Below are 16,863 nucleotides of genomic sequence, written 5' to 3' on the forward strand. Positions count from 1 at the left end.
ATCAATAATGAAGAAACTGAGAAAAAGAAATTGCTAAAATAGAAAAATCAAAACTTACCAAGCTACACCTTATAAGACCTATCACAGAAACATACAGGTAAACAAAAACTTTTTTTTTAAGGTTTTATTTATTTATTTGACAGAGAGAGATCACAAGCAGGCAGAGAGGCAGGCAGAGAGAGAGGGGGAAACAGGCTCCCTCCTGAGCAGAGAGCCCGATGCGGGACTCGATCCCAGGACCCTGGGATCATGACCTGAGCCGAAGGCAGAAGCTTAACCCACTGAGCCACTCAGGTGCCCCGAAAACTATGGTTTTACAATAATCCTGGACAGAAACAAACATTGTAAGCTTCATATTCCAGAAATATATTCACATATTAAATGCTAAGAATAAGATTCAGCAAGTTGATGAAAAAACAAAAAAAAAGTCATTTAGAAATATGTAGTGGTAAGACAGCTTTATAAATTATACTTCCTCTGTGGGCAAACGTGTTAAAGCAAACAGCATCATTTTTATGATGGAATAGCAAATTACTCAGTGACTACATTCACAATAATTTTAGACTCTAAGGAAAAAAATACCATAACTAAAGGAGATGGTAGATTCCTATTTTCTTGTGACAACACTAAGATGCTTTTTAAAGGGGCGCCTGGGTGGCTCAGGGGGCTAAGCCTCTGCCTTCGGCTCAGGTCATGATCTCAGTGTCCTTGGATCGAGCCCCACATGGAGCTCTCTGCTTGGCAAGGAGCCTGCTTCCCCTTCTCTGCCTGACTCTCTGCCTACTTGTGATCTCTCTCTCTCTCAAATAAATAAATAAAATCTTTAAAAAAAAAGAATAAAAAAAGAGAAACACGTATTTTCACATATTTAACAGTTCGAAAATATAGAGGGCAGTACTGATGAGAAGGCAGCAACAAATGCTATTTCATTTTAACATAAAAGATAAGACCTAGGGGATCACAGGCCACTTAACTTCACCTCTGTGGCTGAAAAGCTACTATGGCTGCTTTCATCAGAGGCAGCCTATAGTTTCATGCATACCGGGGACTTGAATAAGATGGTTCAAGTGTTCAAACAAATCTGCAGTTTTACAAATTTCTCTGGTGTTTCTGAAGATGCAACTGCACACAGTGAAAGACAAGAGGCTGCTGTTATCTAGGTTTCATGATATGCATCAAGAGGTACCACAGATTCATTTAGTTGAACTATTCATGGAACACGAACTAGGGAAAATAACGAATAAACTAAAATAATATAGATGGCTTGATATGAGACCTTTATCTTGATTAAACTCATAGCAATGTAACCTCTACTGTTAAATGTCTACCATATCATCAGTCTACAGAGATTAAAAAAAAATAAGGATGTCTAATGATTATATTCTACTCCTCAAATGCTTGAATTTATTTATTTTCCCATCAGCTGTGGTTGCTTCTAAATTTTGATATATAAAAATATATATAAATATATATAATTCAGATCTCTCACAAAAGCATAAGTTGTACATTTTAATTATAAAATATCTCAGAAAAATATTTATGATTTTCACTTTAAGAGGTTAACCTATGTAAATTAATTTTGGGAATGTGGTATAAATTTTTAGAAATTTGTTCTGAAGTTCTAATCATATTAAAACAACTTTGTTGTTTCAACTTTGTTGAACACTGAGATGGTTAAAAGTTTTATTCAATTTTGAAAACTAGTAATTGATTCACACTGAAAAGTAGCCATCAATCTTCAAAGCAAGAAACCTGATTCCACAGAATTCTGATTCTGGTTGACAAAAAAAATTCATATCATATATATTTTACATCATTTTACTTCATGAATATCTGAATATGTAAGGAACAGCTGCTTGCCATTACTGAACTAAGGCATTCTGGTTGGCTGAAATTAATGATCTACTCCATCTGGTTTGAAACACAAGGCAGTATTTCATAACTACTGTAAAGTTCAGTTTGGAAGAAATTAATTTAATTTTTAAAGCAAAGTATCAATTTTCCAAGATTCTAGTATCTATACCAAGTATAAAAATAATACAGTATTTATGGGCAATTTGCACAAAACAAAATTATGAAAATAAAGTGTGATGAATACATAGCAGGGGGAAAAAGCCATTAATTGAGACATAATATTTTAATGCTTTTCATATCCAACCTGCTACAGATCTTAATTAAAAATCCTTTTCCTGGGGTGCCTGGGTGGCTCAGTCATTAAGTGTCTGCCTTTGGCTCAGGTCATGATCCCATGGTCCTGGGATCAAGCCCTCTGCTTGTGTTCCCTCTCTAGCTGTGTTACTCTCTGTCAACTAAATAAATAAAATCTTAAAAAAAAATAAAGAAATTGTTTTCTTCCTCACAACTAAATGAGTTCAATGAAGTAATATTAGTATTGGCAACAGTGCAACACTTTGACAGCCAGAATATGCAGAAACTTACCAAATCTTTGTGCCAAGCTCATCCTTGGAAAAGGCAGTATGGCAGAATCAACAGTTATAATATAAGTATATGATTTATATAAAAATTAAGTTTTACCCTAAAAACACTAGCAGAGTTAGAAGGAAAAAGGTTTAAGTGTCTAAATCTTCCCAACCAAGTAGAGTTAACTAGTTCAAAATGAAAGCAAAACCATGGTAAAATGAAATATACTGGAAAACAAAACATAAATTAGTTAAGTTTACATTTTTTTAAAAGATTATTTTTATTTATTTGACAGACAGAGATCACAAGTAGGCAGAGAGGCAGGTGGGGTGGGGGGGAAGCAGGCTCCCCGCTGAGCAGAGAGCCCGATGCAGGGGCTCGATCCCAGGACCCTGAGATCATGACCTGAGCCGAAGGCAGAGGCTTTAACCCACTGAACCACCCAGGCGCCCCTAAGTTATACATTTAAATAAATCCCAAATAGAGTAAAAATGAAAACCCTGAGGATGTCATTTTAAGTTATACAGTCTAGAAAGTAATAAACTGGGTTGGGGGGGTGGGTGAGCCAGGTGGTGGGTATCAAGGAGGGCACGTATTGCATGGAGCACTGGGTGTGGTGCATAAACAATGAATCTTGGAACACTGAAAAAAAAAGTAAAAAAAAAAAAAAGTAATAAACTAAGAGTAATGTTCCTGGGTACAACATTTTTTTATGGAGATCACATCAAAGACTAAGTTGGAAAAAAAGGTGAGTTAACAGGTTTGCACGGTGTGTATGGATGGTACTTTTAAAATCACTTGCAGAATTCCACTTAAATACTACAAGAAGTGCTTCCAAAGCTTGGGAACGAGCAAGGCTGGTCGACCAAAATCCCTATTTATGGCTCACAAGCTATTTAATTTTGCTTTGGTCATCAGCTTACCTGAGTTGTAGAAGAGGTCAGGTCTTTCAAGAATGTCCCCTTCATGGATGTACGGCTCAATGCGATCATCTCCGTACAAGTACTGCTCGCTCTCATCCAGCTGGCGGCTCTCTACCATCTCCAGCCACTGGGAGTTATGCCAGCGAAACTTCTCACTCTGAATTTTCTTAGCCCATTCTTCATCATATTCCTATTGAAAACAAATAGGTATTATTATGTAAGCTTATAAAGGAACTACCTTGGGCCTCAGATATTAGTACTAATTTAGAGGCTCTTTGTTTGGGTCAAAGGGAACATTAAAATACCTGTCAGAATTAATTTATACAATAATCAATAAAACCAATTAACTACATATATTAAAGACATCTGTTTGAATTACTAATTGCTAATGGCAAAATCTAAAAGTTTAAACTTCACAAATTCTCTACTACTAGAATTTAGGTGTGCAATCAGACTTTGGCTCTCAAAGAAATCTGCGGCTATAATCACTGGTGGCAGTAATGATAGGTGCTTAAGCACTAAAATGACGTCTTTCACTACATCTTCTCTGAGATAAAGACTTTTCAGTAGGAAAGAAAGGTATGTCTCCTAACTACTGAAATGGTTTACCAGGGGAAACAAAGAGAATTTAATTTTATATTAAATTAAATTCTAAGCAAATAGATTAAGGACAAACGAACATTATCTTCTTTTTAAAAAAGATTTAATTTATTTATTTGACAGAGATCACAAGCAGGCAGAGAGGCAGGTTGGGGGGCGGGGAAGCAGGCTCCCCGCAGAGCAGAGAGCCCGATGTGGGGCCCGATCCCAGGACCCTGAGACCATGACCCGAGCTTAAGGCAGAGGCTTAACCCACTGAGCCACCCAGGCGCCCAAAAAACATGATCTTACTTAGTCATAATTACTTCTTTAAATGTCTATTCCCTCCTCCAGTGATGAACTCCTGAGGAGCAACTTTGGACTGTGACTGCTTTACTGCTCCCTCTCATAGCTGTTCGCACAGAACACCCTTGGTGAACGTGTCTGAAGGACCTTTCAGCAAGTTACTGTTTGCTACAGCTGCACCGATCTAGGTCTTGCCTTCGGCCACAGATTGTGGCTACTTCTGACTAGTGCAGCCACTGAACAATTAATGGACAGAACCACTGATGGCATAGATTAAAAAAAAAAAAAGATTTCAAGGTACTTCTTGTCACTCTAACTCTAGGGTCTTAGTTTTAAATTCCTCTGTCATATCTGTAACGTTTTTGTTTATAGTCATCTAAAAAGGGGCCAGGCAGTACCACTATCTTCCCATAGTCAACATAAACATGATAATTAACAGGTGGACCAAAGATACATTTTAAATACTGAGCAATTTTCATCCAAAGCTGAGGCTCAGAGTAAAAAAGTGTCACCAGAGTAGGAATTTCTGGGGTGTAAGAATAAGTCTAAAATTTTATTAGAATGTAACTATTATTATCTTGTTCAAATTTTACTTGTTAAATTTGGTTAAGTTTCACATTATCAATAAATCTCAGTATCAGCTGTCAGACTGTGTGTTCTAACCTGTACATCTTTGAAACTATAATAGATGTCCCTTTTTAACTGAGGGAGAAGTAGAAAACTTTTTTGGCTATGATACTACTGATGGCAGTTTTGCCAACAAATTATTAAGCTTTCCTTTTTTAACAGTTAAATATTAACATTCTTATTAAGCTATTTCCTGATATATTATTTAAATTTAATTGTATAAAAGACCAGTTATAAACATTATTACATTTTACTTTAAAAATAATAAACATTTACTAATCCAACTGTTATAATTTCAATATTTAAATCTCTGGATTTTTTTTTTTTTTAAAGATTGATTTTGGGGCGCCTGGGTGGCTCAGTGGGTTGAGCCACTGCCTTCGGCTCAGGTCATGATCTCAGAGTCCTGGGATCGAGCCCCGCATTGGGCTCTCTGCTCAGCAGGGAGCCTGCTTCCTCCTCTCTCTCTGCCTGCCTCTCTGCCTGCTTATGATCTCTGTCTGTCAAATAAATAAATAAAATCTTTAAAGATTGATTTTAGAGAAAGAAAGTGCGCATGCATGCTTGCGAGAGTGGGGAAGGGGAAGAGGGAAAGAATTTTCAAGCAGACTCCGCGCTCAGGACTTGGAGTCCAAGGTGGGGCTAGACCTCAGGCCAGGAGACCACCACCGGAGCTGAGACCAAGAGTCAGACACTTAACTGACTGAGGCACTCTGGTGCCCCAAAGGAATTTTTTTTTTTACTCCAAGTTATAGCTACAGTTTTAATCTATATTTGAAATTGACAATTTAGATATAAACAATAAATGCTAAATCCAAATCCCATCTGTTGGTACACTTACAATGAACAGATATAATGATAATTAATACAATCATCCATTTACTGATTACACATAAGTTGTTCTGATAAAATGAGATAATACATATAAAGCATTTAGAAAACCTATATTGAAAACACTTAATGTTAGCCATTACTATTAATTAATCGAAGTGATGGCTTCCTGAATAATTACTATAATTATTATCATGTTATAAATGAGAAAACAAGGCCCAGGACACTGAATTAACTTAAGTGCACATAGCTAATGTGGCTATTACAGCATTGTAAACCCTGGGTTAGTAATGTGGAAAAGGCAATTAAACAGAGGACAAATGAGTGTTTGTCAGGGTCACTGTGGAATGGATTCTTTTGTAATGAGAATATAATAAATGGACTCCAAGGTCAACTTTGAGCTCCAAGGTTCTACGAATGTGTTGAACTGTTGACCAAACAGTGATTTGAGAGGAAGTAGCTTCTGGTCTGGTAAGTTTATTTTATAACACATGGTATTCTCAATCATGTTCTCTCTGACCTGGCCGCACATGGGAGGATGTAAGGGAAAGAGGGAGTTGGAAAAGCAACAGCACAGAGATGTTACAAGTAGTTTCATTGGCTACAGATTTGAATGGTTCACTATGGGTTTCCAAAACTAAATGAAATACTAAGTGGTGCTAATTATGCAATATGAACACTGTGATTAGTTTTAAAATAATTTTGCCCAAATGCTAAATTTAATTTTGAACCTCTTTAAAATTCATGCCTTTGCAAGTATACATTTTGGTTCTCTACGTGGCACAGTTGTCTGTGTTAGCTGCAAAGTTGGCTGCACAAATATATTACTGTCATATTAGAAGCGGCTAGAAAATTTAAAAAGAACTGATCACATACACTGAGAGAAGAAAAGAATAAGCTTATTATCCATAAGATAAAAAAATTAATGCATAAACAAAAGTAAATGGTATTCGGGACAAGAAATTCTCCATACTAACTGGCTTTTTTCCTTAAAGATAAACTAGTTACAGGTCACTAAAATATGCCTTATATTATGCCTTATTATACCCAGAAGATACCTTATAATACCAGAAATCCTATTAAATCCACATTAAATACTGTAACTAATTTGATAGGTATTGTTTCTTTTGTGAATACTAGCTTGTTTCACTTGGCGAGAGGTATGAAACAAATGAATTTGGTAGACAAATTTTAAATTTGATTATCTGAATGAAGAAGTATTCAAGAAAGATGATAGAAAAACACATGACTTGATTGCTTTATTATCATTTAGTTTCAAGCATATGGATTCCTAGTGTAAGATCAGGAGATAAAATCTAGTCAAGTGCTCAAAACACAGAAAAGATGGGGTTCGCTATTCCATTGAGAGTAAAACTTGCTTTTATCTGTGAAATGTTTCAGAAATAGGTATGTTAAAAAGTAAACTGGGGTGCCTGGGTGGCTCAGTCAGTCAAGCATCTGACTCTTCCTTTCGGTGCAGGTCACAGTCCAGGGTTGTGAGATCAAGCCCCCGTGTCTGCCTCGTGCTCAGTGCAGAATCTGCTGGGGATTCTCCCTCTTTCCCTCTCTTCTCCCCTTCTGGCCCCTCCCCTCCATGTGGTGTGTGCTCCAGTGTTTCTCTCTTCTAATAAATCAATGAAAAAATCAAGAGTATTAAAAAATCTTTAAATCACATATCCCTAAAATGTACTTAGCCTAGTAAGTAATGCTCTGCACAAAGAAGAAAAATCATACTTATTCTAGGCATTAGTAACTTATATGCTTCTCAGAAGATTTTACTATTCTAATAAAAAAAGTACATGTAAAAATGTGTAAGAAGATGCTATTTTCTTCACAAATGCCCTTCAATCTTAAGCCTTCTTATCACCCTTCAAGCTTGTGGCAATGTTCTTATTAGTGAACCTACACATAGAAGGCTCAGTATTTAAAAAGAGACCATCTCTCCACTGCCTCTCTAACCGTCTGACAGAAGGCCAAACACACAAAATGGGAGGATCCGTGGCTAAGTTGTGGCATTAAAGCTTGATTTGTTAGTGTCTTGGGAAGCTGGTTTTCCAAGGCAGGGAGTTAGCACAGATCTAGCACTAATGTAATTAGACTACTTTTATGCAATCTGAATTCCTTTTAAGTTTTTACCATTTTTTTGGATCAGTTTATGACTGAGTAAATTCATAGAACCAAGACACATCTTATCATTATAAGACCAAAAAGTATAGTAGCAATGATGCAGACTGTACTGTCCCTTTTAAAAAAATAATTTTATTCTAATTTTAAGTATTTTTGTACTATAAAACTATAGGTTTAATTTTCTATGACTAACATAATGATTAATGTGTGCATTATTGTTTACGGAATCACAATGAAAGCACTATGACCGCCTGCTTAGCTCGTCAGAAAACAACAGTTTTTCCTTCAGGAAATAGTAGACTAAATCTGTTATTCCATACCAAGCTGTGTAATCATCCAGGCTATAGAAAATTATGTTTTGCAAATGATCCAAAGATTACAGATCCCCAGTACAGTGAATCCACTACAATGACAACAGGGAGTTTCATGGGAGGTAACCTTAAGATTTAATAAGTACCTATGGCTTTTTGTTATAGATCATAGCAAAGAAAATAAACCCTGACAAACCAGTATCAAGGCCTTAAAGTCTCAAGTAGTTACAAGACTGTTTGAAAATATTTATTAACTGTAAAACTATTTCATTATCAAAATAAAGCTGAAAATTGTAGAAAAATAGCACACTGTTAGGGTTACGGTTAATATAGCCTATTGATTTTCAGTGACTTCCTTAATTCCAAAAGTAATTGCTAACTTTAGGAAATATTTTAAAGATTTAAAACCTAAGTATGAAACATTATTAATATACTGTATTTGTGCCATAAAAGTTTGCTTTAGGTTGTGATAATACAGCTTCAAGTACTCGAATGTTTACCAAATAAAGCATTTTGGAATGAAGTATGTTATGAGGAGTACAATATTGGTTTAAGTAATTAACTTCTCCTTTTCCTTTGTAGTAAACATTAATGAAAATCAAATGAGATAGTACTGTTTTCATATGCAATGCTGGCTTTTCATCTTTATGTTTCTGAAACACTGATTTTTATGTCCCAGGTTCCTTGACTATCAAGTATTTTTAGCTTATGGCTGCAGAGAGTCTATTTAGTACTAAATTAATAGGCTAGGTAGGACAGTGGTCCCAAGGATTTTAGATTTTGGCAAAGTTTCAAAAACAAATTTTGGGGACTGATGTTAAATGTAAATCAACTGCCACCTACTATTATTGTCTTAGAAAAGAAAGACAATTTTAAGACTAAAAATGTGAGAAAGACAATCTCAAAATGAAGATCTACTTTCCCCCAAAAAATCATGTTAACAACCTTATTGCATGTAACTCTTCCCCAGCCTTGCTCTCTATGTGTGTCTCTCCCTTGACTGCCTCCCACCTTTCTTTTTTTCCCCCTTTCTCTCCCATTTTAGTAAAAACCAGTACAAATTTGATCATGCTCCAGGGACGAGCACTGTGGAAGACCTGGCCTCAACTCTCTTCTTCGCGTGTCCTTAGTGAGCATAGTTTAGCAGCCTTGGCACAGGCAGTTTCTTAGTGTCTCAGAGTCTGAATTTACAGGTGTCAGTGATACTATGGTAAGGTGTACTTCAAAGAACACTGGATTAGGAGGTAGGAGGCCTGGGTTCTGTGTTTCGCTCTGATACTGACAGAAATGAGCGACCATTTTCCACGTATTTTATTCCTTTTGGCCTTAGATTCTTCATTTCTAAAATGAAACAGATCTAAGATTTGCTCAAGTTCTAACATTCTATAAATTAAAACCTCTGATTAATACCATTATTTCATAAAGCTACTGCGATACTTATCCCCCAAACTGAAGGGGGATAAGTACAAACTGAAGAATCCTGGCAGTCTAAGGAGTTTATTTTAAAAAAGCAAATAGCAACTCTGGGAAACTGTGTGAGACTGATGACTCACAGACCTGTCCCCCGAAACAAATAATGCATTCTATGTTAAAAAAAAAATACTCACAAAAAATTAAATATCAACTCTAAAAGAATATCCAGTATCAAAAATTTAATAAGTTCAGGGACGCCTGGGTGGCGCAGTTGGTTGGACGACTGCCTTCGGCTCAGGGCGTGATCCTGGAGTCCCGGGATCGAGTCCCACATCAGGCTCCCAGCTCCATGGGGAGTCTGCTTCGCTCTCTGACCTTCTCCTCGCTCATTCTCTCTCTCACTGTCTCTCTCTCAAATAAATAAATAAAATCTTTAAAAAAAAAAAAAAAAAATTTAATAAGTTCAACATATAGCAATTAAAATCTATTCTCTCTAACCCCAATCCCCCAAATCTCTCCTCTCTTAAACACCCCCTAGCCCCACTGTCAGGAAATAACTGGGAATTCAGGGATGTCATAGCTCAACCACAGCCAAGATAAGTCATAAAAGTTTATCAAGCCATTGTGGAAATACTCCAGGAATATAGTTATTTTTTACTTCATTTTTGAAATGCTTCTTTTTATAAGGGTACCCTGATGTCCTTGCTTTGAGACTTGAGTTTGTCTTGTATTTGAAGGTACACATGCTTTGTTTTTTATTTTCTCTTCTCAGCTCCTGACATGATCTTAAGCTCTCAGTTTCTATAAAAACTAAAGTGTCACTAAAGACTTATGGTTTGGTTTTAAATGGAATGTGCCATCCTTTTTGAAGTCCTACATCGCTTTGTTTACTACTTAACCACAGAAACATCATGAAGCCTTAACCAGCCTATTATCAGAGCCTGTTCACTATCAGGAAAACTCTTTGTAACTGGCTTCCGTCACACCTTGTATCTGATTAACACACTATAGGATAACATAGAGCTACACAGATCTGCTTTGTGTTCTAACATACCTGATGGAAAGCAGATTTTCCTTTCTCCTTTAATGTGACAGCCCCCTAATTGGGAATGTAATATGGTTTATTTAATACACTTCTTCATACTAAATTAAAGCAGATCTAGAGTAATTTAGTTGCTCATTAAGGTTAAGGTAATAACTGCTATGAAGATGCCTTTCTATAGCTTAGAAAACACTTACCCCAATGATATGTACAGGATGATTAAATACAGAGATACACATAATTAAACACGCATACAGAACAGAGTTGTTGACTTTAATGCACATACTGCCTATTTCTCAACAGTACTATCCCAAGTTTTGTCCTGTAGTGTTGATTATGACATTTTCTAACCAGACCGCAAATATAATTAATTATCTCTTCAACCACTGCTTAAAGCACTGAGGAGGCTCATCTGTGAAATATCATTTCAAATATCACGTTCAGTAGGGACACAGAGTTAAAGACAGATATCAAATCACAGGGACCTGTGGCCGAAAAGACAAGAGACATCACCCCTTCACCAGAAAATCTAGGTACGCCCCTTTCCCCGTAAATACCTCATAGACACGATGGGCCATTAGTACAGAACATCCGTCGCTGGGGCCAAAGAGCAGTGCTGCTCCTGGAGAGCAAGCCCATGTCTAGATGACAGTCTGCTGGTGTTTTCTAGAGCACAGAATGTAAACTTGACATTCTGGGGACTTTGTGTTGTTCAGTTTTGTATTCCTAGTATCTTAGTGTCTTAACACAGTATGTCCTTAATAAAATAAATTAAATGTTTTACAACCCAGTAATGTCAGGGGAGGAATTTGTTTACCAACTGGGGAAGAATTTATGAGGTTGTCAAATACTTCATGCGAAGCTGAGGAAGTACTGAAGGATAAAAATCGAATTGGGTTTTTAGAAACTGTCTATGATTAGAGGATTCCGTTCTTCCCTTCAGGATTCCCAAGGCTTGGAGGAGAAAAGACAATGATCAACTACCATATGCCCTCTCTCCTTGTCTCCCCACTGCTCTCCGAATCTACTCTAGCCCCTGCCTCCCAGAGCTACGTGTGAGGCCTAATCAGACAGGTGACAACTTGCTGATGAGCCCATAGAGACCGCATCACCAAACAGATAGTCCTCCAGGGTACAAAGAGTACTACCACCACGCATCTGTTTCAAGTCACCAATTGGAGGGCTTGGGCCCAAACACACTAAGCAAATCATCACTAATGTAGCATTTCCATAATGTAACTACATTACATAAGTTCTTTACTGCACAAGGCATATTTCCCTAAGGCTTGCAAGGTATCTCAATGTTTCTTATTATTCCACCCTGTCTTAAATAAAAAAAGTTTGCTTTCTTAAATTGCCTCGTTACAAATACTAGCATTAGCGCCTTCTTAAAAATTTTTTAATTATTATAGTACATAGTCATGCTGAGAATATTAGGATATCAAAGTCCAGAGGTAAAAAGAATCTTAAGAGATCATCCACTCCCATTCTAGGCGGGTTTCTAACTATTTAAGAAAGTTGGTTATTCAGTTATTACTAATGCTGACTGGACAGAGGCTTTACATTCTCCCTTGACAGCTTATTTCTAGTGTTTCATCATCTTTGCTGTGTCTAATCAAAGTTTCTCCTGTTTTGAATTAAGTCAATTTCCTCTTGTTTTACTCTTGAAAAAGGTTTGGGACAAGAAAATAGCACCCTGAGTCATGATCAGTAGTAGAGTCTGAGCTTAAAGAACCGACTGGCAGCTATGTCCTGTCCCAAGTGAACCTGAGAAGCAGTCATTTTACTGACGCATTAAAATGGCCCACTCCTCAAATTTCTCCCAAACAAGGAGGCTTAGCAAGGTAGCAGTATAACTCTGGCCTGAGGTTAGTGGATAAATGGAGTCCAAATTAAAATAAGTCACCGCAGATTCAGAACGTGGGTAATTTTAACAGATGAGGCGCTTCTACACTAGAAAAGGCAGATTCCTGTTTACCACACTGTCCAAATCAAGGCCTTTCAGTTAATTACCCTATTTAGAACTGCTCTGACAAAGAGTTTAAAATGCCAAATTCAGCCGTTTTGCAGAAAAATCTTAAACTGTAAATAATCATATATCTGGCCAAAATAATACTCCAAATAATGTTCCAGAGTTAAAACCCAAACAGTGAACAGATTATCTTCCTACACCATTTAAAAATTTAAATGAAAATAATGTAGATAATTAACTGTACCAAGGAAAGAAAATGTTGGTCCAGATAGGTAATCCACATATAAACTTCTCAACAAGGCCTGTGTTTTGGCCTAGTTCGAACAAAACTGAGGCTGACCATCATATAGGATATGCTACATATTTTCCCAACTAACAGTAACTCTCTAATCCCCAGAAATGTCACTGTCAACGGAATCTTCAAAAAGCTATACACTGTCTGAGATTACTCAGCTGGTGAAAGAACTAGAATCAGTTGTATTCTAGATGCAATACTCTGTTAGACCAAATTGCTATGTTAAGGAGGCCAAAAGTTGAATGTAAAATCAGAAACCCTACTCAGCTGCGAAGGGGAGAAAAAGTTTTGGGAAGAAGCTGCTCCCAGTGGTGCAGTTTCTTACTATCAAGCTAGAACTGAACCGGGGCCTTGACTCTCATGAGTGTGTAAGAGCAGAAAGGTAAAGAAACATTCTTCCAGCAGAATGTGGGATGTTTTGAGCCCTTCCATCAGCTGTAGACCACTTCTGTCCATCTAAGAAACTTAGCTGTGAATATGACCTAGTTGGGTAGCACAGCAGGACTTTTAAATCACATAATTCACACATGAGTATCTTTAAATATTGTATTTAGTAAGTTTATTATTTCTAAATATCTTTTCAGACTAAACTTTTCCAATGTGTGAAATGAAACAATCTAAAATTACTTGGCATAATATCAAGTACTTACTTTGTTAAGTCTCATGTGGAGTCATAGATGGATTAGGTGAACCTTCAAAATAGCTTGTTTGAATTTTTTTATACAAAGTCAAGTGATCAGATACCATCTTAGGGAGCCATATGTAGCTGGCTGATATATCACCAGTTTCATTTTGCTGATTGTTCTTTGAAGACCTTATCAACAAGGTTCTTTGTAAAAATAATTACCTAAATAATTTTCTTTGTTTACATTTTAACTCTGATCAGGATTTATAAATTCCTTTAAGGATGGTAAGATCAACAAAGTAAAATGAAGTTTAAAAATCTTCATTGGATTTAGAAAAACAAAGGCCAGGGTGACTACTGAGAACCTTATCAGTGCAATAATGGAAGCAGAACCCAGAATTGGTACAGATTGAAAGGATGAGGGGAAATGAAGAAATGAAGGAAGTAATATGTAGACTTTTTCAAAACATTTGTTTGACAGGGAGAGACAGAGACAGAGAGAACTAGGACAGCAGTATAGAAAAAATAGACACAGCGTGAGGAAAATTTCTGTTCAAGATGAGAGACTTTAGCCCAGAGTTTAAAAATAATTGGGAGTAAAATTTTTCACCTTTATATTCATATTTGATTCTAAATATTTTTATAAGAAGACTGAGTTGGCATTTTGGAACTTTCACTAATTTATATTCTAAACCAAACATGCCTAATTGCTTTTGAACAGGAAGGTAATTTTTTTTATTTTTTTAAGATTTTATTTATTTATTTGACAGACAGAGATCACAAGTAGGCAAAGAGGCAGGCAGAGAGAGAGGAGGAAGCAGGCTCCCCACTGAGCAGAGAGCCCGATGTGGGGCTCGATCCCAGGACCCTGAGACCATGACCTGAGCCGAAGTCAGAGGCTTTAACCCACTGAGCCACCCAGGTGCCCCAAACAAGAAGGTAATTTTAAAAGTATACTAAAAGCTTATAAAAAATTTAAAAAGATTTTTTTAAAAAGTATGCTAAAAGCAATCCATAACAAACTGACATCTTTTCTCCTTTCCTCTTTGCTTAAGGTAAGATAATCACAAACAGAACATTAAAAAGTTTTTTATTCATACACTATATACTTCATATACAACACTGAGTGATCTACAAGAAAACAGTATACAAGGGGCACCTGGCTGGCTCAGTCAGAGTCAGGTTAGTGTCTGATTCCCGATTCTAGCTCAGGTTGTGATCTCAGGGTCCTAGGACTGAGCCGTGGTTTGGGCTCCAAGCTCAGCAGGGAGTCTGCTTGGGATTCTCTCTCCCTCTCCTATTGCCCCTCCCTCCTTCCCCTCTCTCTCAAATAAATAAATAAATATTTTTAAAAAAGAAAATACTGTATGGGCCATGAAATTATTCTCTGGGAGTAATAAATATTCTCTATAAGCCCTGTGACCAGGGGCCTACATGTCTGAAACATCTTACTGAAGCAAGAATTTAATATGTAAAATTTCCTTGGGATGCCTGGGTGGCTCAGTGGGTTAGCCTCTGCCCTCGGCTCTGGTCAAGATCTCAGGGTCCTGGGATGGAGCCCCGCACTGAGCTCTCTGCTCAGTGGGGAGCCTGCTTCCTCCTCTCTCTCTGCCTGCCTCTCTGCCTACTTGTGATCTCTGTCAAATAAATAAATAAAATCTTTGAAAAAATATGTAAAATTTCCTTATTTTAATGAAGAAATCAAAGCTAAATGCCAACATACTCATTTAGTTTTAAACCAGTAATGACAGGGGCACCTGCGTGGCTCAGCTGGTTGTATGTCCGACTCTTGATTTTGGCTCAGGTTACAGTCTCAGGATTGTGAGACTGAACCCTGCACTGGGCTCCATACTGGGCGTGGAGCCTGCTTAAGATCCTCTGTTTCTCTACCATTCTGTCCCTCCCCCACCTCACACATGTGCTCTCTAAGGGACAAAAAATGTATAAACCAGTAATGATTTGACTCAGTCAAATCCAAAAAGCAGATGATATCAAGTAAGATCTATTTCTGTAATAAAATGCAAGAAATTGACAAGAAGTTACCTGATAGTGGTTGTCTGATTTCATAATGTAATCACTAGCACAAATGCCAACTTAAAGGATTTCTAATAAAGCTGTTAACTGACTCTTTAAGATGTTATTCTGATTCTTTAAAAAGCTTAAGTTAAACTTTGAAAACTACTGAATAGGCTATATTCAAGAAGTTTTTTACAGGGTAAGTCAAAATAAAAAGTATTAATCCAGTTCAAAGAAGGAAGCAAGCAAGTTGTGTGCAGCAATACATGCCATAAGTGAAAATACATTTAAAGTAATCTAGTGTGGCACATCCCATACACTAGATATGGCACATCCCACATCCCAGGCACAAGGCCCAGGTTGAGGCAGAAGACTCCGGTGGGCAGCATGAGCATGATTTCTGAAGAAATGTGTGCATGGAGAGCATGTTTCTAAGTGCTGACTCAGATCACCCTTCTGATTATATTCGTTTGGTTATAAATCCTTTCAAAGGTACTGCAGAGGGTGCCTGGGCAGCTCAGTCGGTTAAATGTCTGCCTTCTGCTCACGTCATGATCTCAGGGTCTGGGGATTGAGCCATGGGTTGGGATCCTTGCTCAGTGGGGAATCTGCTTCTCCCTCTGCTGCTCCCCATGCTTGTGCTCTCTTTTTCTCAAATAAATAAATACTTTAAAAAAATAAAATTTTCTACAGTTATGAATAACATTATTTTTGTATGTTTCATCATTCTAAAACTTACAAAACAAGTATATGCATATAGACAAAAATCAAATCACTGAAATAATAATTGATTTATTAAAAAAGTTTAATGGCCAAATTGCAAAACTGACTGTGTTGAGTTTTGGTAGAAATTCTCATTAAACCCCTGCTCCTATGAAATAATTTCTCTGCAAAACAGATGTTTCTGAGATGACGTATAGACCAAATCTAAAACACTTAATATTTATAAAACCTCCTTAAGGACACGTAGACCAAATCTAAAACACTTAATATGTATAAAACACTTAAAAATTTGAAGGCTAAAGGTCTTAATTTTTTTTTTTAAGATTTTATTTATTTGACAGACAAAGATCACAAGAAGGCAGAGAGGCAGGCAGAGAGACAGAGAGGAGGAAGCAGGCTCCCCACTGAGCAGAGAGCCCAATGTGGGTCTCGATCCCAGGACCCTGGGATCATGACCTGAGCCGAAGGCAGAGGCTTTAAACCACTGAGCCACCCAGGTGCCCAAGGTCTTAATGTTTTATTTATTTATTTATTTATTTATTTTAAAGATTTTATTTATTTGAGAGAGAGACGGTGAGAGAGAGCATGAGCGAGGAGAAGGTCAGAGAGTGAAGCAGACTCCCCATGGAGCTGGGAGCCTGATGTGGGACTC

General features: G+C 37.1%; 1 protein-coding gene across 4 annotated transcripts in view; it reads right to left on the reverse strand.

Moving 5' to 3' along the window:
• The window catches only part of KIFAP3 (kinesin associated protein 3), a 177,108-nt gene that overhangs the window by 33,377 nt on the left and 126,868 nt on the right, over positions 1-16,863 (reverse strand). For all 4 annotated transcript variants that reach the window (XM_044266941.1, XM_044266939.1, XM_044266942.1 and 1 more), the window contains exon 18: positions 3,345-3,534. In XM_044266941.1, the coding sequence (XP_044122876.1) occupies positions 3,345-3,534 (190 nt within the window). The remainder of the gene's footprint in view (positions 1-3,344; positions 3,535-16,863) is intronic.

This window comes from Neovison vison, chromosome 10, assembly GCF_020171115.1.
Source record: "Neovison vison isolate M4711 chromosome 10, ASM_NN_V1, whole genome shotgun sequence".
Taxonomy (NCBI): Eukaryota; Metazoa; Chordata; class Mammalia; order Carnivora; family Mustelidae; genus Neogale; species Neogale vison.